This window comes from Cotesia glomerata, linkage group LG4, assembly GCF_020080835.1.
Source record: "Cotesia glomerata isolate CgM1 linkage group LG4, MPM_Cglom_v2.3, whole genome shotgun sequence".
Lineage (NCBI taxonomy): Eukaryota > Metazoa > Arthropoda > Insecta > Hymenoptera > Braconidae > Cotesia > Cotesia glomerata.
The window spans coordinates 19,707,538-19,731,080 of record NC_058161.1 but is presented as its reverse complement, the minus strand read 5'-3'; the positions used below and the strand labels follow the sequence as shown (position 1 = coordinate 19,731,080).

The window sequence follows — 23,543 nt, the reverse complement described above, 5'->3', positions numbered from 1 at the left end:
CAACTACAAGACGCTATTAGACAAATTACGATTGATGTTCAGGCTGTTGCTGATTGGACAAGAGAGAATGGCTTGCAATTGAATCTATCCAAAACTAAAATAATGATACTTGGCTCAAGTACTAAGCTGAAAAAGTTACAAGCAAATGGTATTCCACCAATGTTTATTGACGGATTTCCACTTCCTTACGTAGAGTCAACTAAGTGCTTAGGTCTTCATATTATAAATAACTTATCTTGGAGTTTGCATGTATCAAAGACTGTAAATAAAATTAATTCAGCGTTATATAGTTTAAAAATAAGAAAAAACATCTATACTAAAGACATTAGGAGGTTATTAGTCTCAGCAACTATATTACCACTTATTGACTATTGTTCTATAGTATTAACTAATTGTACTGCTGATGAGAATTGCAAATTACAACGTTCATTAAATACAGCGATTCGTTTTATTTATAATTTGAAAAAGGATGAACATATTACACCATATAGACGAGAGCTTGGATGGCTGTCAGTAAAAAGCCGCCGAATGTACTACCTAGCATGTTATTTTTATAAATTGTTGAATATAGGTAAACCTAGCTACTTACGAGAACTATTTATTGAAGATATTGATACTAGACATTCTGTAAGACTTGCAGCAAAAAAGAATTATGTAAATTTCAAGTTACCTAAATTTACGACAGCTATTTATGAGTTATCATTTGTAGTTACTTGCATTCGTCTTTGGGAAGATTTACCAATTGATATGATAAATGCTCCCAGTATAGAAATTTTTAAAAATAAGCTTTATGATTACCTTTTTAATCTAGACATTTAAATCCAAACTAAATTTTCAGTTAAATCTCTAAAATTATTAAAATCAGTAAAATTTATTAAATCACTAAAATTATTAAAACTAAAATCTTTAAAATCATAATCATAAATATTATAATCTATTAGTTCTAATTTTCACTTAAACAGTTTCTTCAAAATTAGTATATAAGCAATATTACATTTACTAATATTTTATTATGTATAATTATATACAAGTTCTAATTATTATGTTTAAATTAAAAATTTAAAAATGTATTGTATTCACAAAATGTACATTTTTCTTTTGCCATCTGGCCAGTGAAGGCTTTGGCATAAATCAATAAATTCAATTCAATTCAATTCAATTATTTTGACTCATTAGTTACGCTCGAACTTCCTTAAACTATTTCATAGTTTTAACAGATTATAGATTGATAGAAATAGTAATAAGCTTAATCTAATTTGCAAAATACGAATATTAATGCACTGCAATATATATAATTTATAAATAAATATAGGTGAATATAATAGAAAATATTATATATTAGTGTGTGAAAATCATTTATATGTAGTAGAAATATGTGTACTTATATATGTACAAGAGCGGATAAATGTATGGGAGTTATGGTGGGAGAAGAACGGAGTTTGGAGCTCATCGGAAAAACTATGTAAGGGGCTGTTCATAAATTACGTAAGCACTCATTAGGGGGGGGGGTCAAGCTGAATCTCTATGCATGCTTACTTAGGGGGGAGGGCGCTAGTAGACAAATCTTACGTAAGCAAAATTTTTAAATTATTTCAGTAGTCAGTAACTTAAATTACTTTTCTACTAAGATTCTCGATCGATAATGTCACACACAGTATTGTTTGGTAATAAGTTGTTAAAACAAGGCAGAAAGAGCGAAGCTGACATGAGTGTCAGAATCTTTTATTTTTGTTAAAAAATGCTAGTTGATGTACATAGTAAAAATTAAAGTAATAGAATCCTATTCAGTTGGAATAGTTTAAATAATCCATTTGGGGTTTATAAGGTTGAATCTTACCCAGTTGGTGTTAATTTGAAAAATTCAACCTTGTCCGTCAAGTTTAATTAATCCGTTTTTGCCTATTTTGTAATAAATAGTTTGATTCACTTTGCCTGTTCAGTCAGAACAGTTTGATATATTATTAGTAATATTCGAAGCACCTAATATTACTAATTAGCTCCAGTTCGTGTGTGTGAATGTTGCCAAGTTAGGCATCAGTGGTTAAAATAATTTATTTTATAGTTAATAAGCAAATTATCCAACGAATAAGTCAATCAGTTATTTGCATCTTCGCCATTACATCCCACCCTAGTACGTGGTTTAAGGTGGATTCACCAGAACATGTACCAGAGGCCACGTGTTCCAGTTCACCCGGAGAAGTAACACCTACTCGAAGTCCTAATTAATAAGCTATACATAAGTATTGGTGTTGGTTTTATTAGTTTTTACGGCCAGTTCGAGGTATTTATTCTTAGATTTTATAAGTAACCGAGTCTCTGGAGCCAGGCAGAACTCACATTTTGAAACGTACCTTGAATGGTTAGAATCTAAGATTTAATTTATTAATTGATAAATTCTCTAAATAAGAAGTGGCGCATTCCATAGCGTTCCCTTTAAATCTACTACGTTTCAATGGCATTTGTTAAAAATTAAAAATATTTTTTAACTTATTTAAAGCCCAAAATTGATGTATATCTTACGTAAGATTTCAGAGGGGGGTGGATGCATCAGTTCAAAATCTTACTAATGCTTATCATGGGGGGAGGGGGGTTGTAAAATGCTCCAAATTATGCTTACGTAATTTATGAACAGCCCCTAACGACACTTCTCATCGAGAGCTTAGATTGCTAAGATCACGTCATTGTAAACCTCAATTTTATATTTTGAAGCTTTTTAATATTTTGTCAACTTGAATAATAAATTGAAACCAACTAAATAATTTTGATCAAAATTAAATAACGTCTAAATAGAATTCTTTTATTTAAAATGATTTCTTTTCCGCACTGAAACCGAGTATTTTAATACTCCCTTTTATTTAAAATGATTTCTTTTTCCGCACTGAAACCAGTATTTTTAATACTCCCTGGGCGAAAGAACTACAGTAAGTAAAGTTTTCAATAAATAAGAATATATAACATCCACTATATGGAAGCATAACAATAATCCTAGCTAGGAATTTTTTAATCTTTTGGATAAAAGTTACTGCAGTTGGTAATAAAGAGTTCTGGAGGACTAGAAGAGTAGCGCTGTAGTTCAGAATTAATCTAACAGGTGGCGTTGTGTGTTTCAGGTCAACGTTGGACGGTTGGACTCAGGATTCAGTAGGAGTAGAGGTAACATGTTTCACATTACATGTTTGAAAGAAATCAGAGCCGGGATCAGCTGAAGGATTGATGAATGCAGAATATTAAAAGGATGCGAGAGTTCAAGGCCAGGATGAAGAAATTGTATACAGGTAGTATTTAAAATTTTATAAATTTAATTATTTTGACACAAATAAGAATTCCAGAAAAATTTTGGATAAAATTATAGAGAATAATTTTATCAAATAATTGGAGTAGAAATTTAAATATAAATGTAACTTTAAGTTTGATAATTATTTACTACAACAAACTAAAATATGACTAAAAAATTTAGATGGTAGCAAAAATTAAATTAAAAATAAATTAACAAAATAGATAATACAAATTGATATATAATGTAAAACCGTTTATGATCTTCGAATAATCCTGATTTAGAAAGATGATTTGAAATGATTACCTTCATGTTAATTGTATATAATCTATATAGTATTTAAATCAGATGCTTTTAAATTATTTCAAATATCATTTTAAATCGTTTCAAATTTGATTTCTTAATCAGGGAAGCATCAATTATATTATTTCTTTGTAATTTACTTATACGCTTTCTTAGATTTATACTGTTCCAGTCCTATATACAGACATAAAACTTCTCTATAGGATAGATATTAAAGCGTACATTCGATTTTTTTTTGTTAAGTATTCTATGTATCTGTTTTTTTCTGGTAAATGAAATATTAAAAAAAAAAAAAGTGTGTGCGTGTAACCTTTACGCGCGATTGAAGTAAAACTTCTTTGGAGTTGACGGCATATATCACTGAAATGATTAAATTTTAACTTAAATAATAAATATTATATTATAATTTAATTATATTTATTATTCATGTGCTTTACAGAGATTATTCAAATGTTATATTAATATTATTCATTCGAAATAGGTACTTGAATGTAATTATAATTTTTTATATATTTTTCATTTATGAAATTATAGGTTTGTGGTAACTATAATGTGAAACATAAATTTTACTCTCTAAATTTGCTATTTTTGCACGCCCCATAGAGCGAAGCGCGTGAGGTTGTGCTTTATACTCGACTCATCAAGATCAAGCAATTTTGTGATCTTTAAGTGCCTCTATCACAACCATATTACACTTATTCAATAATATAAGTAGATGTACACCGAAAAACACTTAAATTAAACCATCTTTTACTTTCTAAAATCATTTCATGTTGCTATTTTGGAAAAAAAAAAACGTTTTGAAAAAAATTTTACGTGGACGTCCGGATGTCGCCCCATTTTGGATGTACCAACGATTACTCCCGAACAAATTGATATTTCAAGACCGGACTTTTTTTATTAGTTTAAGAATTCGATGAACTGGGTCCGTATTTCATATCAGTGACCTAGCTTATGTATTTTTTTTTAAATTGAATTTTTATTGAAATTCACGGATACAACCGTACAAAGCCAAACGAACTTTTCTTATTTGTCACGTGAAAACTATGGCGCCACTTGATCAAGCTAGATTTTTTTAGACTGCGTGCGTATATGACAAGAAAAAAGGGCGCCGATATTTAAAAAAAAATAAAAAATACTCTGCAAGAAATTACTTAATTATAATTTTTTTTTTTAATCAATTACACAATTAATTTTTTTCTTAAAAAATGATTGAGCGTTATGAGGCGTGCACTTTTGGATTCTTCAAACTTTTCTTGAAAATACAGCATCTATCGTTGTACCGAAACGCGTTGTTGATTGAAGTCGAGAAGTATTCATAGATAGATCAAATTGCTATTCACAATTGATCCGTTTGAAAATATTGGAAATAAATAATCCTAACTGATTATGATATTTGCCACTAGCTAGCGTATAAGTCAAGAATTGCGGAGTGCGTGGAGTATATGACATACACTTACGACCAATCCAAATTATTATTTTTAAATAGCGGAAACTACATAGACTATAGTAAGCGTTACTTCCGTCAGAAAAAAAATCTGAGTTACTCCCTAGTCGCGCCTAAAGAAGTTTAACTTCAAAAAAAATATTTTTTTCAGTTTAGAATTTTAGTAGATTTTTGATGAAAATGTTCCGGTAAGAAATTAAATTTGAAACGATTCAATCGATGCAAATTGTATATCTATACCTGGATATTTATTATTTTAATATTCAAATTTTATAGAAGATTTTACTGAGAAATCTTTGATGAATTTTCCATAAAATTAAGGAAAAAATAGTTATCTTTTGAAAATATACTATAAAAAGTCTAGAATATTAACCCTTAACGGCCACACGGGGTGTAGTTACCCCAGATATAAAATAAAGGTAATTAGAGGTCTTAAACCTTTCAAATAAACACTATAAATGGCATCTGTCGTGAATCTGAGTAAGTAAAAGCCATTTTTCCAGAATTTTAACTTATATACATGACCAGTTTTTAGAATTATCTATAAATTAATCAAGTTTTGAACCATTCGAAATATTGAAGAACTCGTCAACGAACATGAGAAAATTAGTTAAAAGTCTGAAAACATTTACACATCTTATCTGACCGGGTTTTTTTAGCGGGAGGTAATGAGTTACCCCATGACCGTTGTGTGGCCTGGGTAAGGTCGTTAAGGATTAAAGAATAAAGGATAAAATTAAATTAAATAATGCTGTAAAGCGGGAAAGAATAGGAGTTACGGTAATTATTACATGAAGTGTAAATGTTCCACATTTACGTGACAAGGTAATTGGGGAAGGAAAGGATTGAGAAAGAATTTGGATAGGACCTTCTTAATGAGAGTTTATAGAATATATGAGAAAAAATTCAGATAGCTCGAACTAGGATTCGAACCCAGAACCTTCCGAAGACATGTCGGCTACTCTACCATTTGAGCTACCCGGTCTATACTAAATTTCCTTTTAATTTTTAAAATTACAATTAATGACCCAACAAATTCATAAAAATTAGAGCGATAATAATATAGCAAACTATTAATAGTTATATCTATTGTTGCTTAATACAGATAAATATTAATCAAAAGAAGTTTATAATAATTAAAACTCAAAGTTAATCAAGATAACTTCATCTTTAGTTGTAGCAACAATCGATGGATTTTGCTGATATTCTATAATAATTAAATCAATTATCGGCTTGCTGGATATATTTGTTGCTGCACTGCTAGTAATTCTCTTTTCTATGTTAACAATGTCCATATAATTTTCAATGTGAAGAAAATGAATGTCACCTTAAAAGAAAAAAGTATTTTGTGCATTTTACTCTTGCAATATTTGACAAGATAAACTCTAAAAGTACAGAATTTTGACAATTCCCTTTTCAATAACCAAAAATTGTCATTGGATTATTAAAACTTACCATTGTGCAAGCCAATTATAAGAATTTGTGCATGTAAAGCTACTGCAGTGACTCGGGACCCCAATATGCTTTCAATATCATAATCATGCCACTTATTTTCGTAGAAATTAGTCGATCCAATCTTGGATTCTGCGGAACAGTTCAAAATATATTGAATTAAATAAAAAGATGTATAAATTTAAAAAACTAACCTGCTAATCCGAAAAAGAAGGTTATTGTTGGCATAACAAGACGCTGCATTTCGTACAAATCTTCAGGGAGCATAAGCCAATCTTTTTCCTGTTCTAGTTCGAAATGCGATATTTTGTTGTCCTTAATAATTGCTGCAAGAAAGTACAATATCGTTCCAATTCTTCCTCCCTTCAACATCATTGACATTGCTGTTATCTGCAAACCAACAATTCGTCGCATTGCATTAATATAAACAAGTTTGTTTTATAAAACAGAGAAAAAGAAGAGTATTACAAATTTTCCATCAATGCAGAGATTCACGACTAATTCGTTCTGTCTCAAGTTTAATTCGTAGACAGCACCGGGAACTATTTGATCTTCGCTATTTAGCTCGTATGATGTTAAAATACCGTCATACTGGGCAATGCAAAAATGTCGGCCCTCACCGGTACTAAAACAGTGAGATGTATTAAACCAAGTGATGAAAATATCTGAAGAAGATTGCTTTAAATTGATAATTACCATATGCTGTCGGCTTTGCAATCACCGGCGAAAAGTCGTTGCTTTTGCTTAAGATCCCAAAAAGATAGATGATTTCTTATGTCTTTCGCGATAATTATCAGCTTTGCAGAATGTCTTGTGCTTCTACTGGCTGTTTATATCAAAAGAAAAAATGAGAAATACTTTGAAAATTTTTATGCCAAATCATTATACTGTCGAATGTTGCTACTTTGATTTCAAGAAGTACATAAGGATAAATTAGAATTGCAAAATTCGACAGTTTAAATGAAATACTTCATTTAGAAGTGTTGATTAAGGAGATCCAAGTACCCGGCTAGTGTAAAAAATGTCTACAACAAAATAATACGTAGAAATACTTTTGTTATCTTAAAATTAATTTTTAAATTAATTGATAACATTTTTGAGAAAATTTCCGATAAATTTATTCATCAAATAATTATTAACATTTAACCAAATGTTTAATTGACTAATAAAAAATATAGCACTCTGAATTACCGGTATACACTTGACAACATCGCAAGAGTTCCCTAACCTTAAAATTTATTTATGTTTACTGTCTAACTAAAATGACTAAGATGTTCTAGCATTTAAAAAATCGCGGTTACTTATGCGCATGGGTAACTGCGCAAGCGGTGTTGCCAAGTCAAATACAAGACTTTAAAGAACGCAAGTGTCCGAGTGATTTTTCATAAAAAATATAAAATATCTCCGTAATACGTCCGGAAAGCTACTTTTTTTATTGTTTTAATCTTTAGCTTATTATTTTTTCAATCAAATTCAATAAAAATAAAATTTTTTTAAAATCGTTAATTGCATTAACTTCTTAACCAAATACACGACTGGTGGAATCTCCATTTACCTACATGTAAAAATTACAGTTTTCAAACCTAATTATTTGATTAAATATCCCGAAAACCTACTGTTTTAAAATTTTTTTATTAATTATTAGACTACGTAGATTGAATTTACAAATTTTTAGGAGGTTTTAAAAATTTAACTTCGCGTGGATCTCCTTAAATAAGTTAGATCTATGAATAGCAAGCTATGGTTTTATACGTAACTGCAATACCAAAATTCGCATTGGAGAATTCGATGATTACGATGTACAGTGAAAACCGGGACATTCTTATCAATTGCTGAATAATCATAGCAGTTCATGTCACCATTCTCGAAAGAAATTAGCAAGTATTTGTCTGAAACAAAACAAATAATAGCAATCACCAAAGAAGACAAAATTGGTTTTGCAAAAATGAAATATGCTAATCATAGAAAAAATTTTTCAACATTGTAGATCAATAAGATATTTTTACTCACCAAAAGTTGTAACACAAGTAATATTTGTCCTCAAATGAGACACTGACAGCATCAATTGAGTATTTTGAGGACTTTCGATGACTTTAGCCCACTTTTTGAACGACGAATAAGTTCCTCTCCACAGATCTTGGTTATCAACTTCACTCTGGTGCGTTATAAGCTCATATGGAAACCTACGAGCCATCGTCATTGTTCTGCAGTCGAACAATGTTTGTTCGTAGCACATCAATCGCCAAATTTCTAATTCGTACAGATGTTTCTTCACTTCTTTGCAAAACTCTTGGTTTACCATCCTTAGCCCTACGAATGTTCGAAAGTCTAACTTCTCGAAGATCTTCTTCCATAGCGAATTGCTAAGTCTCTTCCTTTAGAAATCAATAAAGAGTCAAGGTTACCAACCCGAGAAAAAAATATTTATATATAATTATATATAAATTGGTTATATGTGATTATATATGAAAAATGGCCAGATATAATCATATATAATTATATATAACAATATTTAATTATATATTTATCACATCTAATTAATTATTGGGTTAATTTTATGGATAGAGTATTTAATATGGTCCTACGCAATTCTCTGTAACTAATTAAAATGCAGAAAAAAATATCTAGTTATAATTTTACGGCTATAAAACCAGCGGTCACCCATCCAACTATTAACCCTGCTCAATGCTGCTTAACTTTGGTGATCTCCGTGCGTCTTGAAGTTTCTGTCTGCTATGCTGCTGTCTTAGATAATAATGATTTTATGATCTACATAATGTATCATATGTTTATCATAAATATAATATAAAAATTGATTTTATAATATATTTGGATAGTCATAATTCATCATTTATTTATTTTACCGAATCTCATTATAATAGAACACTTATTTAAATAATAAAATAAATAATAATTTTACTATTAGGTAGTAGCAGAGCAGACCAAAACATCCCATAGGAAATGTAACAAATTTTGTATTTCAGAATTATTTAAACGTAATTATAAACATCATTTTACACTTTTTGTGATTACCAAAAAAAAATTTTTTTTCAAAGAAAAAATTTTTATATACGGTAATTATATATACTTATATACTTATATATAATCATATATGGGACTATATCGCGTGACTAATGCAAAGAGGGCGCATGGCAAAGTATGCGCCCTTTTAGCTTTGCAAAGCTAAAAGGGCGCATAATTTTTTTTTTATCACCAATCGACTAGTTGACATATTCTTCGTTGAAAAATCAAGCATTGATTTCCTAAAGCTAAAAGGGCGTATGTCTCTAATTGCGCGTCCTTTTAGCTTTAAGAATTTGAAAATTTTATGACCTAAAGCTAAAAGGGCTTATAAATTTTTTTTCATCTAAATTATTCATTAAAATGCTCATTTTTAGCCTAAAAATTAGAAAAAAAACGGTAGATTCACACGAAAGAGGCGTAGTCTAACTCAACATACACTCTTTTAAAATTAAAATTAAAAATATTTTTAAAAAATTGCAAAATATGCGTGATTGTATTAATTTATTTTTTATTTGAAAATTATTTCAATCCCATTAGTTTTCGATTAATTTAAATATCCATTGCTTGTATAAAAATAGTTAAAAATTATAAAATCTAATTAATAATTATAAAATCTATTACGTAGCAGAGCGTTTTTTTCAAAATTCTTCTTTGTCTAGAAGAGAAATATGAAGCTGCAATCGTATGCGAAAAGAACAAGATGACACTGGATATCATCCCGGATTATACTGAGTAAAAAAAAATTTCAGATAGTAGTTAATATAATCCAGATTACAATGAGTATAATCCAGTTATCACGCAGTATAATCTGGATTTTTTTAGCTACTATCTGAAATTTTTTTTCACCACAGATATCACTGAGTATAATCTGGGATGATACCCAGTGTCATCTTGTTTTTTCCGTGTAGGGACCGGCTGTTAAGAAATTTTATTTTTATTCATTAAACTTTTTTATTTTATGTCTTGTGAAGCTATTTATCAAAATTTTTTATAAAAACTTAAATTTTTTTTATGCGCCCTTTTAGCATGGATCCCTACTAACCGGTAGTTATGCGCCCTTTTTGCATTAGTCACGCGATATATATAGTCTATATATATAATCTTGCATGGCTGCATATTGCTCCATAAATAATCACATATAAGGTTATATATGATTATATATAACCTTATATACAATTCCATATATAATCATGTATGATTATATATAATTGTATATAATTATATATGTGATTCCATATATAATCATATATGATTATATACAATTATATATGCTTATATAGAAAAATTAATTCTCGGGAAGTTATCAGTAAAAAAGTGAAACTTTAAAAAAGAATAAATTAATAATTACTTACATTTTGTGATAATTGCTAAACGACGTTCTCTAACTGATCAAACTCGAATGACTAATTTAAAGACACTCTTTATTGATATACGCTACTGTCAAGACAATATTAATTTGACATGATGAATAATAAATTGACTTCTGACATAGTTTAAAATGTTCCAAATCGAAAAGTGTGGAAAGATAAGGATTGATTTTATCATTAAAGGAAGACGACTTGGTTCAAGGAGACAACTTATAAATAACATGGAAGGTTTTTGATATTCAAAACACTGTTTATTATAATATTGCAAAAGATAACAATTAGTACTTATAAGATAAAAACGGAAAACTCTAGAAAAAATTAACCAAATGAACTTTTTCTTCAGTGACTGCAACAATGCAAGGTTTCTTGTCAACTTCCAGAATAGTCAAGTCAACAATTGGCTCTGTGTCAACCTCAATTTTCCTGGAATTTTGGATCCTCCCTTCCAGCTCCATCACATGGCCGTAGTCTTGAATGTAGAGTAAATGAATGGAACCATCGTCCAGACCAAACATCAGAATTTGAGCATGAAACGCCATCGACCTGACGTTGGATCCAAAGTATGGGGCCAAGTTGTACTCGTGCCACTCGTCTTCATAGTAATTGGTCGATCCAATACTGCTTTCTGTTAATTTTCAATTGAATTAGACAAAAGACTAAGTTAGATAAGGACTTTTAGTGTTGATCTTAAAACTTACCTCCGATTGCAAAGAAAAATGTGATGTTTGGCATAATCAGTCGTTGGAAAGAAGCATTTATACTTTCCGGCAAACGAATCCAATCTTTTTCCTGGATAAATCTAAATTTAGTCAATTTTCCGCCTTCTATGTCTGCAAAATATACGAACAGCACAGTGCCCTCCTCTTCGTATGCCATTGCTTTCATCTTAAATCAAAATACAACGTTATAAATCGAAGCTATCAAAGTATTATTTGTGATAAATCGATTTAAAATTGTAATATTGATTACATTTTTTCCGACATGACAATGCGCAATCAGTTGTTGGTTCTCCATGAGTGGCAAATTTTTCGTCTTGCCAGGTGATATAAGGTTACCAACTCTCTCATACGAGGTTAGAATTCCTTCCATATCACCTATGCAGAAATGCCGGCATTCTCCAGAGCTGATTAATCAATTACGTTTATTTATATGATGTGAACTAAATAGATGAAGCTTTTGACTTTGAATAAGATAGATGCCCATATAACAATCTTTTTCAAGGCTTGAGCAAGTCTGGTCTCAATTTCAATAGTTGTTAGTGTCTTTTTCTACCTATGGGTCTTGCTCCAGATACTTGTAGCAAATTCAATTGGCAAGTCTTGAACAAGCCTTGTACAAGAACTTTGGGCCAGAATATAGCTCAAGAATTGTGTAAGAAAATTGAAAAAATCTGAAGATGCTTATCGATAAACTAACTATATCAATTCTTGAGAAAGACTGACACCAGAAGCATGCTGAATATACTTGTGCAAGACTTGCTCAAGATCTGCTCAAGATCAAATGTTTTCGAATGACCGTTCGCATCATTTTACCCCTCCTATATTTACTATAGGATCAGTGGATCTCATTCAGCTTAACCTTTTAGAGTATAGACCTACTGTTTTATCGATCAAGACAAAAATATTATAAAATGAGCACCACTGAATCAATAGATCTTCAAGTAGTGGAGGGGAAAAGGTGCTATAAAATATATAATGCATCATGCATCTTGAGCAAATCTTGAGCAAGTCACGCTTCAACATTTTCTGTTAGTTTTTGGTTGACAAATGCTTTAGAAATGAACAAATTACTGAGAATTACGGATCTTGAGTAAATCTTGAGCAAGTCATGGGTAAGTGTCTGTTGTGAGTTTCTGATTCAAAAAATCCGTCAGAGTTTTTCAATGCACCTTGCATTAGACTTGTCTCATATTCTTGCACAAGATGTCTTGAGCTAGTTATATATAAATCTTGAACCAGTTTTTTCTACATGAACTTGAGCAAGACCCATATGCAGAAAAAGACACTAGCAACTAGGGGTTTTGCTCAAGACACTGGCACCTGGGTATGAAGATCAGAATTTTTGAAAAATAAGATTGATATGGATTACCTGATGCTGTTAGCGAAGAAACCATTAGTAGCGATCTCAACTTTGTTATCAAGATCCCAAAACTTCAAGTCGTTGTTGTCGCCTAGGGATACAACCAGTACGTCACCATCTAGAGGTAGAATCAACAGAATTTTAGCATAAGTTAACTACGAATCAGTTAAAAATTGTTAAGAGATATCTATAATGTAATTACGTAACTGGAATACCAAAATTCAATCTGAACTATCCCGGTGCCATGGTATGCTAAGTAAAATGGCTGATTTATGTCATCAAGGGTGTAATTTGCTATCGCTCCGTTTTCATAAGCAATTGCTATGTACTTATCTACAGAACAAATCAATGTCAAACCTAGTTTTGGAAATCTGAAGACATTTTAGCAGAAAATAGAATTCAAACTCACCAAAGGTACAGATACACGAAACATCCCCGAAGTTTGACGTTGAAACAATGGCGTCTATCGTCGGCTCGTTTACCAGAACCTTCTGCCACTTCATGAAAGACAAATAGGTTCCTCGCCAGATAACCGGATCATCAATATCCATCCAATGGGTTATCAAGTCATAGGGATAAGCACGTTGCATCGTACTCTCCAGGCACTCATACAAAATTTTGTTATCGGTCATAGGTTTCCATCCCGGGTGTTTGTCCAAGACCCTTTCTATCAGTTCATAGAACTGACGGCACACCAACCGTAGTTCCAGCAACTCTGAAATGTCTATCCTACTGAATATTTCAAACCATATTTCGTTCGGAAAAATCTCCTCCCTTAACAGAAATTATTTTTTGTTAGAATTTATTTTGATATTAATAAAAAAGTACTGTGATAACTACATTTTTTATTGATTAGTAATTAAGTTCAGGCGAGAACGATTACTTCAAAAAGTGTGATTAATTTAGACAATAACAAGTCTACTAATCCTAAATATCGAGTATTGTTCTTTATCGAAAGCGATAAAATGACATTAGTTAAAATGAATTAGTTTGTTATTTAAATAGTCACGAAAATTGTTATCTAGAACTTTGGAGAATTTTACGGCAGACATAATATCATTCAACGGAAAATTTAAAAATATTATTCTGCAATAGTAGGGATTAATTTTTTCACGAAAAAATTGGAAAAAAATTATTGTATTAAATTTACTATTCCGTTTTAATTATTTAAGACTTCCAAATTCTATTAACAAAAAAAAATATCAACTAATAAAAAGCGGCATGATGGCCGAGCGGACTAAGTCATTATCCCGTTAGTTCGTTCGTGCATCATGTCGTGAGGCGAGGGTTCGAGCCCCGACGGTTGTTCGAATAGTTCCAACACCAACCGTCGGAGATCGCTCCGGTAGCCGACTGTACTGGCATGGGTTTTCTCTGTGGTTTCCCCATCGCCACTATTCCAACAACCGATAGAAAGGGGTGAGGAATAGGGTAAATACAGTACAGAAAGCACAAGTCGGTCCACAGCCGCATTGAGAATAGAATTATGTGCGAAATGATATGTTGATTATAAAAAGCGGAGAACATGTTGATAATAAAAAGTGGAGAACATGTTGATTATAAAAAGAGCGGAGAACATGTTGATAATAAAAGAGTTGAAAGATTGTGTTGATAATATAGAGCGGAGCATATATTGATAATAAAGAGTTGAAAAAGACTATATGCGGAGAAGCTGAGACAATTAGCCTTGTAAAAACCAGAAAACGGTATACAAGTAAAACTCATAATAATAATATCAACTAATAGGATTTAAATCCAAGACCTTTACTACCTTGATAGCCAAGTCGGTCGCAACTTTCCGTCGATTTACTGCCGCAACTTGTCACCAAGTTGGCAGCAAGTCTTGGAAATGAACTCGGTTGTTCACCAAGTTGTCACCAAGTTGTCGGAAAAAATTGCTTTCGAAACTCTTTCGCACCAAGTTGACGACAAGTTTCTCAAGAAATTTGGTGACATATTGCGGCAGTAGATTGGTCTTGTTTTTCCCAGAAACTTGTAGCTAACTTGACGCCAACAGTTACAAATTCGGAAGTTGACCGCAAGTTGTCGCTAAGTTGGTGGCAACTATCTGACACCAACTTGGTTGGTCTGAAACTGTGGCTATCAGGGTAGGAAATTCATTTGTTTTTGAATAAAATAGAAACCTAGTTATCCAACTCAGGAGATTTTAAAGCCCTTAATTTATCCTGCTAGCAACCTTAATTAAAAATTGACGTCAATCTGCTGCCGAAATTTGAAGCCAACTTGAAGGAAAAGCAAGCGGTTTTAGTTAAATTCCCTATAAGTTACTCTGTAATTTGATGTCAAGACTTGCTCTACAACTACTTTCTAAAAAGGCGCAGGCTATCAGGATTAATTTAGAACTTTTTATATATTCCTATATAAATTTACAGATACTTATTCAAATTCAACGAAAATTGCTTACCCCATTGGAAATTAAATGGATAAAAACCAAGAATCTCAAATGTGTGTAATGTATAACTATAAGAAAGAATCACTTCTATATTTATATATCCAACCGCACCGGCTGACACGAGGACGTTGTAAATAACTAATCGTGAATCATGTGTCATCGGACGTTGTTGGATTTGAAAGACGTCATTTGATGACGCCTAGCGCTATCTTATTGAGTCTCAGATAACTTCCATGGTGATTTTACTAATAAAGCAGGTGATGATACTTATGATGGTAGGGCAGAAAACTATATTAAATAGTTAGTATCAAAAATATAATTTTGATTCTTTATTAGTTGAATTAAAATTCTTGAGATCCTTTTAAAGTTTAATTACTCTGAGCAAGATCACGTCAACTGGACCCCCTATTTTCCACTTGATCATGAAAATTAAGTTCATGTATCTTTTTTATAAGTACATACCAAGATAAAATGATCCGCGAAACGATTTTTAAAAATTTCGATTTTAACAATAATTTTTTTTACAATGAAAATTTTAGGTACTTTTAATTAAAAAATGGATTGTAAATCAACCGTTTAAGTTAAATTAATGGGGCTTGAAGGATTTGTTTTTAAAATGTTTATATTTTAATAAAATATTAATAACTAAAAATTATTTGTTTATTATCATATTGTTAATTAACTTTTAAGTTAACAAATGAAAATTTCACTGACTTCTCGGTGAAAAAATGAAGTTTTTTTTTATCGGTTACATGCGTTATTTATTAAAGTTTAAGATTTCAGAAAAAAATTTCACTGCTCGCGATTTGTTTAAACAATATAAATTTATTTATCACAGCGCGCCGAGCGCCAGGCGCTGTCAGAATACCGCGCCGTCGAACGTCAGACTATGTTATTAGCTTCGATTAATTATAATTAAAAATAACAATTAAAAATATAACTATCAAACAAATTTTATTATTATTATGATCAATATTATGACTAATAAAATAAGTAAATTCTCTATTATTAAAGAAAAATAGAAAAAACGAACTAGTAATAAATATTAAATTTTGTAGACATTTGTTAACTTTATTTTATTTTTTTTTTAAACTTGGTTAATAAAAACTTTTTTATCTTCCGACACATTATTGTATTACTAATCTTTATATATATATATATATTTTCTCTCTGCGTTTGTTTGTCACTGAACTTTTTTTAAACGGCTGGACCAATTTTAATGGAACTTTTTGTGTTTCTTTAGGTGGATTCGAACATGGTTTAGATTGACAATTCAGTCCACGGAAAATGTTTATTTAATTAAATTTTTATTTATAAATTGTTCTTGATCTTGGAATGTTTTACATTGGATCTGACAGACAGTATCGAATATTCATTTGAGAAAAAAAATTATAATCGAAATTCAAAAAAATTTTGTGTAATTGTGTTAAAATCAATCAGGTGCTAATTGGAATATGTCATTATAATAACGTTTTAATAATAATTTTCATCAAAACGGTCCAAACTGTAACAGCTCATTCAAATAAACTTGAAATTTTTTAATTTAAGACGTGTGTACAAGAAAACGTCTGTCTGGTCCGCTAGTAATAATATAGTAATATATTACTATATTATTAATAATAATATAATAATGTTTCGGAAGATAAAAAAGTTTTTATTAACCAAGTTTTAAAAAAAAAATAAAATAAAGTTAACAAATGTCTACAAAATTTAATATTTAATGATAGTTCGTTTTTTCTATTTTTCTTTAATAATAGAGAATTTACTTATTTTATTAGTCATAATATTGATCATAATAATAATAAAATTTGTTTGATAATTATATTTTTAATTGTTATTTTTAATTAAAATTAATCGAAGCTGTTACATAGTCTGACGTTCGACGGCGCGGTATTCTAACAGCGCCTGGCGCTCGGCGCGCTGTGATAAATAAATTTATATTGTTTAAACAAATCGCGAGCAGTGAAATTTTTTTCTGAAATCTTAAACTTTAATAAATAACGCATGTAACCGATAAAAAAAAAACTTCATTTTTTCACCGAGAAGTCAGTGAAATTTTCATTTGTTAACTTAAAAGTTAATTAACAATATGATAATAAACAAATAATTTTTAGTTATTAATATTTTATTAAAATACAAACATTTTAAAAACAAATCCTTCAAGTCCCATTAATTTGACTTTAACGGTTGATTTACAATCCATTTTTTAATTAAAAGTACCTAAAATTTTCATTGTAAAAAAAATTATTGTTAAAATCGAAATTTTTAAAAATCGTTTCGGGGATCATTTTATCTTGATATATACTTATAAAAAAAATACATGAACTTAATTTTCATAATCAAGTGGAAAATAGGGGGTCCAGTTGACGTGATCTTGCTCCCTATCAAAAAAATCCATATAGGAAACCAGCCTGGATTCCCATATAATGTTTTCGGATAGATTCCCATATGGTTTCCTATATAGGAATCCAGGGTAGGATCCTACATAGATTCCCATATTAATCAGGCGAAAAAAAATTTATTTGAAAAATTAAAAATAATTATCAAGTGATTGCTATTAATTAATTATTAGTTGAAATTAATTCTGAAAAACGGATTTTGTAATTTTATCTAATAAAAAACTGCTGGCGTCTGATGGACTTGAACCCAGTACCCCATGGTTGACAGTCTTCTACGCTACTCACTGGCCTAAGTCACGTTCTTGAAAGGTATATGTTTATTCCAGTTATATAAATTCACTATAGGAATATACTTCCGATGTGGATTTCCCATACAGGAATCCATGAATCCACATGTTCCTATGTGGATTCCTATAGAAATTCATATTTCCTATGTGGATTTCCCATACAGGAATCCATGTATCCATAGGTTCCTATGTGCATTCCTATAGGAATCCATACTTCCTATGTGGATTCCTATAAGTTCTTATACCAATCCATACTTTCCTACACAGAAAGAAAAGTTTCTTGACTGGAGAACAAAATTCTTGGCTCTAGAAAATTTGTCGGGTGCCTGAAGAAAGACCGAAGTTGTGTTGGCCAAAGTTAAAATTTTTCTTTAAATTCTATTTTTGGTGCAAGTCATTTTTTATTAGTTCTATCGTAAATACTTGATAAAATAAATTTTTATATTTGATAAAGATTTTTAGATACTTTAGGGAAACAGCGCCACCTACTTCAACTGAGAAAAAAATTTTCTCACCTTGAGAAAATTTTTCTCGAGAATATTTGATACCCATTTTATATTATTTTACGGTGTAATTATACATATTGAATGAAAAAAAATGGTGAAATATTATTTGATCTTGCCATTTGACATGTTAATCAATAAAAATTTATTTCTATCTTTATATTTAATTTTTTGGAGCAAGAGAAAAATTTTCTCAAGACAAGAAAATTAACTTCTATCAAGAACTAAATTTTTTGGAGCTCGAGGCTGAATTTTCTCAAAACAACAAGATTTTCTTGACTTGAATAAATTTTCTTGGATCAAGATACGTATTTCTTAAAGCAAGAGAATTAATTTTGTCGGAATAAGTGAAATTTCTTGTCAAAAAAAATTTTTTTTTTGCTCAAGAAAACAATCAGGAAGAAAAATATTTTCTTGACTCATGTGGATTTTTTTGTTAGGGTTATTTATTTATTAAATAAATAAAAATTCAAACCTTATTTTGACTCATTAATTATAATTTCGGTCAAAAATGTGATTTTACTAAGTCACGGAAAATAACATCACTATTGACAACAATCAATGCTACAAAAGTTCACCGAACAAAAGAACCCGTCAATTACCGACTTTTTCACCGAACAATATCCAATTGTCACGTCACACAATACTATTGTCAGATGAAGTAAACCACAACGTACTTTAGTCTTCCGACGCACACGTCTAACTAAAATGAAGATATCAAACTTAAAATATCTTTTGATTTTCGGGATATTAGCGAGCTCCAAATTTTACAGTGTTACGAACGCAGAAGTTTGTCTCCAAATTCTGAGGAACAAGAATGAATTCGAAAGTGCAATGTACTATTCCGGAAGGATCAGAAAGTGGAACGAAGCTACCAAAGAATTTGATCATTTTGAGTCTCTGACCGGGAATGGAACTCTTGTTTGCACTGTTGATTACTTAGATAACATCACCGGGCAAGATGTTATCGTCGCTGTCGATACGGTAATTTAAGAAAAATTAAAATTAATATCTGAATATAAGTTTACTTATTGAAATTTTAAAGATGCTACCTTATGTGGAAGAAGGAACCAATGGCACAGTCGATGGATACATCGGAAGTATTTGGAATGTTTTGGAAGAATCTCTGAAATTTAAGTAAGACCAAAATTATTTTATATTCAAAAATAATTTTTTTTTAATCAAAATTCTAGATTAAATATTGAAGATATAAAAAAATGATAGGAGACCTTTTCTGTAGAAATTTTAATTCCCCAAAAAGGTCCTTATCAATTTTTCCGTGTCTCTAATACCTCCGGCAAAATCTCAACTTATAGATCCAAGTACAAAAACGGAACAGGATACAAGCTAGACATATTCTTCTCAGGTGGTTGTAATGTCCTCTTAGGCCCAGTAATCATCGACAAGTACTACGGCGGACATTGTCAATACAGCCATCAACTGACCACTATTTCGTAAGTTAGCTTAATTCATAAAAAATCGGCATATTGATGATAAATATTTTGAATACAACTAGGTACTCTTTGTACACCCGTGAAGTAGCAGCACGTGTATCAATGTGGTGGTACATCAGGATATTCCGACGGGACTTGTGGTTTGCAACCATCTTCTATATCGTCGGAATAAGCGGCGTTCTCTTTGGGATGTACCGGCTGAAGAAAATGGCGTGTTCGAATTACATTGAGTCGAACAATGAATTCGCAGAGTGGTCATTCAACTTTCTTTGTGTTCTTGGTGGCATAACTGGTCAAGGTATCTAATCGCCCATATAGCAATCTTTTTCAAGTTGTTAGTTGTTAGTGTCTTTTTCTACCTATGGGTCTTGCTCCAGATACTTGTAGCAAATTCAATTGACAAGTCTTGAACAAGCCTTGTACAAAAACTTTGGGCTAGAATATAGCTCAAGAATTGTGTAAGAAAATTGAGAAAATCTGAAGATGCTTATCGATAAACTAACTATATCAATTCTTGAGAAAGACTGACACCAGAAGCATGCTGAATATACTTGTGCAAGACTTGCTCAAGATCTGCTCAAGATCAAATGTTTTCGAATGACCGTTCGCATCATTCTACCTCTCCTATATTTACTATAGGATCAGTGGATCTTATTCAGCTTAACCTTTTAGAGTACAGACCTACTGTTTTATCGGCCAAGAGAAAATTATTTTAAAATGAGCACCACTGAATCAATAGATCTTCAAGTAGTGGAGGGGAAAAAGTGCTATAATAGTATTTTTCTTACCTAGGGCAGGAAAATAAGAAATGTCGCAGATTACGTGTAATTGTTGACCGAGGCGAAGCCGAGGTCGACAAACATGTGATCTGAGGCTTTCTTATTTCCTGCCCGTGGTGAGAATACTATTTTTCTCCTCGACGGAGGCGGAAAGCGGCATTTTCATTTAGCGCAGCGAGCGGAAAATTGACGCTTTCCGCCCGGAGGGCAGAAAAATATATAATGCATGATGCATCTTGAGCAAATCTTGAGCAAGTCACGCTTCAACATTTGCTGTTAGTTTTTGGTTGACAAATGCTTTAGAAATGAACAAATTACTGAGAGTTACGGATCTTGAGTAAATCTTGAGCAAGTCATGGGTAAGTGTCTGTTGTGAGTTTCTGATTCAAAAAATCCGTCAGAAAGTTGTTCAATGCACCTTGCATTAGACTTGTCTCATATTCTTGCACAAGATGTCTTGAGCTAGTTATATATAAATCTTGAACCAGTTTTTTCTACAGGAACTTGAGCAAGACCCATATGTAGAAAAAGACACTAGCAATTAGGGGTTTTGCTCAAGACACTGGCACCTAAATCTTGCTCAAACACATATTACCTAGGTAATCTGATTTAGTTAAAGTATACATTGTGGATTACTGGAACAATATTGTCCACAGGAGTGCAAAACTTGCCGTCATCATGGTCGCTGCGTTGTTTGATCCTAACCTCGCTGATAATAAGCGTCCTGATAACCTGCGGATTCAACAGCACCCTGATGTCCCATTTGTCGATAAGTGGCACCATGATGCCCTTCAACGACCTCCACGGGATCTATTTGAACGGACACGGTTCCTATTCCATTTGCGTGCGCAGCAAAGACGGACCCGGAATTTATCTCAAACAGATGGAGAGAAATTGGACGGAAATGGGGTTCCACATAGACAACATAATGAACCGACTTAACTGTCCCAAAATGGAAGACAAGCAGGATATTAAGTCCAAATTGTGTGACAAGGACAAGCGGATCTACTTTGAAGCCCCGGAAATTTTTCTTTCGGTTTATCGGGAAGTTAAACACAAGTGCAATATTGTTAAAGTTGCTGAGCACATTCAGCCCAGAAAGATTTCATTTCTTGCTACTACTTCTTGGCCGTACAGGAAACTTATCAATAAGTAGTAAGTTTTTTTCTTAGTAATCAAAATAATTTTGGTTCAGTCAGATTAAATTGCATCTGACAATCATATTGTCCATATAAATAATATAAGAAGCACAGTCAGAACGATAAATTATTGTTGAAGATATTATAATTTTTTTTAAATCGATTAATTGCTATTTTTACATAAAAAAAGTGGTTTAATGGCTTATGGAGGGGATTTATCGAATACTTATGGAAGGGCAAACACGATAACTTTTGAAAATATATATTTTTAAACTCAATCTATTTTTTAATCTCCTTATCTATCTTATGGGAAGCCGCGGATTGAAAATGGCAGCTTAACATTGTTTTGTTTAGTTATAATTAATTTTTTTTCGGCTGGCAGTTCAAGAAATTTCGGGTCTTTTGAGCAGCCATATATAATTATTTATTTGTAAATAGAGGTTAAAGACAGCTGCATACTATACTAAATAGTTCTTAAGCCTGGTGACCGCCGGTAATACAGTTCCCGTGTGTCTTTTTATGATTTACTTTAAACTTAAGCGGGCGTTTAATTCGTATTTAAATAAATACTATTAGCGGACAAAATTTGAACGAACTTTAAAATATAATTGTAAATAAAATTAATTTCTTATAATTTATCCTTAATTAACTCATTATAATTATCTTTTAAATTCATTCTTATAGTCTACAGTGGATAATTGTTTTTTTTTATTGACGTTTATTTTTTTTTATTGACATAAAATTATCGAAAAATTAAAAGTAGTATTATCAATAACAGCTTTTATGTATTTAAACTATTTTTAAAAATTTCGATTTACCAAATTTTTTATTTTGCAGCTTGCTAAAATTTCGCACCGCAGGTATCCTGAATTACTTTGAACACAAATTTATATCTCGTGAATTTCCTGACACCTACGACAGCAAATTTTCCAGCGAAATCGTTACTTTTGAGCATATTCAGTTGATCTTTATGGGGCTCTGTATAATGTATATTGTTAGCGCGATTATTTGTATTGCTGAAAATATTTGGGTTGCTTTTGCAAATAATAACAAAGTTCAACGCATTATTTCACGAAGTCAGCTGTCACATAAAATGAGACAAAAGAAGTTTATGTTGCCGAAGATTTATATTAATGATAATACGTTTAAGTAACCAATACGGATGGACGATTTGTATAATATTCATTAATTAAATAAAGAAGTTTCAAAAATGCTGGATATTTTCAGCGATTAATTTTGTGTCAAGTTTAATTTGAAAAATTAATGTAATGTAAAATTATGTAAGAAGTGTGAAAAATAAATTTTCTGAGAAAATTTGTCGATTTATTACTAATTAATAAATTTTTTCAAATATTTTTTTTATTTTTAATAAATTTTAACAATTAACTTTCTCAAAAATTCAACTATTAAATTTTTGTAAATTACAATGATTAAATTTAATTATTCTTTTTTAATTTTAGTGGAAAATTTTCATTAAAATACAATAATTTTTTTTTTTTAATTTTCTAAAATTCCAAAAATTAATAAATTTTATTTTTTTTTCAATTATTAAATTTTTAAAATACCAAAATTAAAATTTCTAATAGTTAAATAATTTTAGTATTTAATTTTAAAAATCTGTAA

General features: G+C 30.8%; 3 protein-coding genes across 7 annotated transcripts; 1 reads left to right on the top strand and 2 right to left on the bottom strand.

The window, feature by feature from the left end:
* The first annotated feature begins 1,251 nt into the window (after window positions 1-1,251).
* On the top strand, window positions 1,252-23,202 carry LOC123263297. Of its 3 annotated transcripts, none has more exons than XM_044725930.1 (8): window positions 1,252-1,312; window positions 3,111-3,275; window positions 19,322-19,532; window positions 19,594-19,685; window positions 19,865-20,002; window positions 20,065-20,300; window positions 21,438-21,936; window positions 22,758-23,202. In XM_044725930.1, the coding sequence occupies exons 3-8, from the start codon at window positions 19,383-19,385 to the stop codon at window positions 23,071-23,073; spliced, it is 1,431 nt and encodes a 476-aa protein (XP_044581865.1). In that variant the 5' UTR covers window positions 1,252-1,312; window positions 3,111-3,275; window positions 19,322-19,382; the 3' UTR covers window positions 23,074-23,202. The 3 variants fall into 3 exon arrangements, with proteins under 3 accessions (XP_044581865.1, XP_044581864.1, XP_044581863.1); XM_044725929.1 differs by lacking the exon at window positions 1,252-1,312 and adding an exon at window positions 2,891-2,921; XM_044725928.1 differs by lacking the exons at window positions 1,252-1,312; window positions 3,111-3,275 and having other exon boundaries at window positions 18,992-19,532.
* On the bottom strand, window positions 6,146-10,983 carry LOC123263300. Of its 2 annotated transcripts, none has more exons than XM_044725933.1 (8): window positions 10,853-10,983; window positions 8,487-8,851; window positions 8,234-8,365; window positions 7,173-7,302; window positions 6,945-7,101; window positions 6,671-6,866; window positions 6,480-6,608; window positions 6,146-6,351 (listed from the first exon to the last, which is right to left on the bottom strand). In XM_044725933.1, coding segments are annotated over exons 1-8 (1,302 nt in total). In that variant the 5' UTR covers window positions 10,855-10,983; the 3' UTR covers window positions 6,146-6,160. The 2 variants fall into 2 exon arrangements, with proteins under 2 accessions (XP_044581868.1, XP_044581869.1); XM_044725934.1 differs by having other exon boundaries at window positions 6,253-6,409; window positions 6,448-6,608.
* On the bottom strand, window positions 11,097-15,491 carry LOC123263301. Of its 2 annotated transcripts, none has more exons than XM_044725935.1 (7): window positions 15,372-15,491; window positions 13,356-13,720; window positions 13,154-13,279; window positions 12,956-13,064; window positions 11,837-11,990; window positions 11,566-11,752; window positions 11,097-11,492 (listed from the first exon to the last, which is right to left on the bottom strand). In XM_044725935.1, the coding sequence occupies exons 1-7, from the start codon at window positions 15,374-15,376 to the stop codon at window positions 11,176-11,178; spliced, it is 1,263 nt and encodes a 420-aa protein (XP_044581870.1). In that variant the 5' UTR covers window positions 15,377-15,491; the 3' UTR covers window positions 11,097-11,175. The 2 variants fall into 2 exon arrangements, with proteins under 2 accessions (XP_044581870.1, XP_044581871.1); XM_044725936.1 differs by lacking the exon at window positions 15,372-15,491 and adding an exon at window positions 13,787-13,897.
* Window positions 23,203-23,543: the final 341 nt, after the last annotated feature.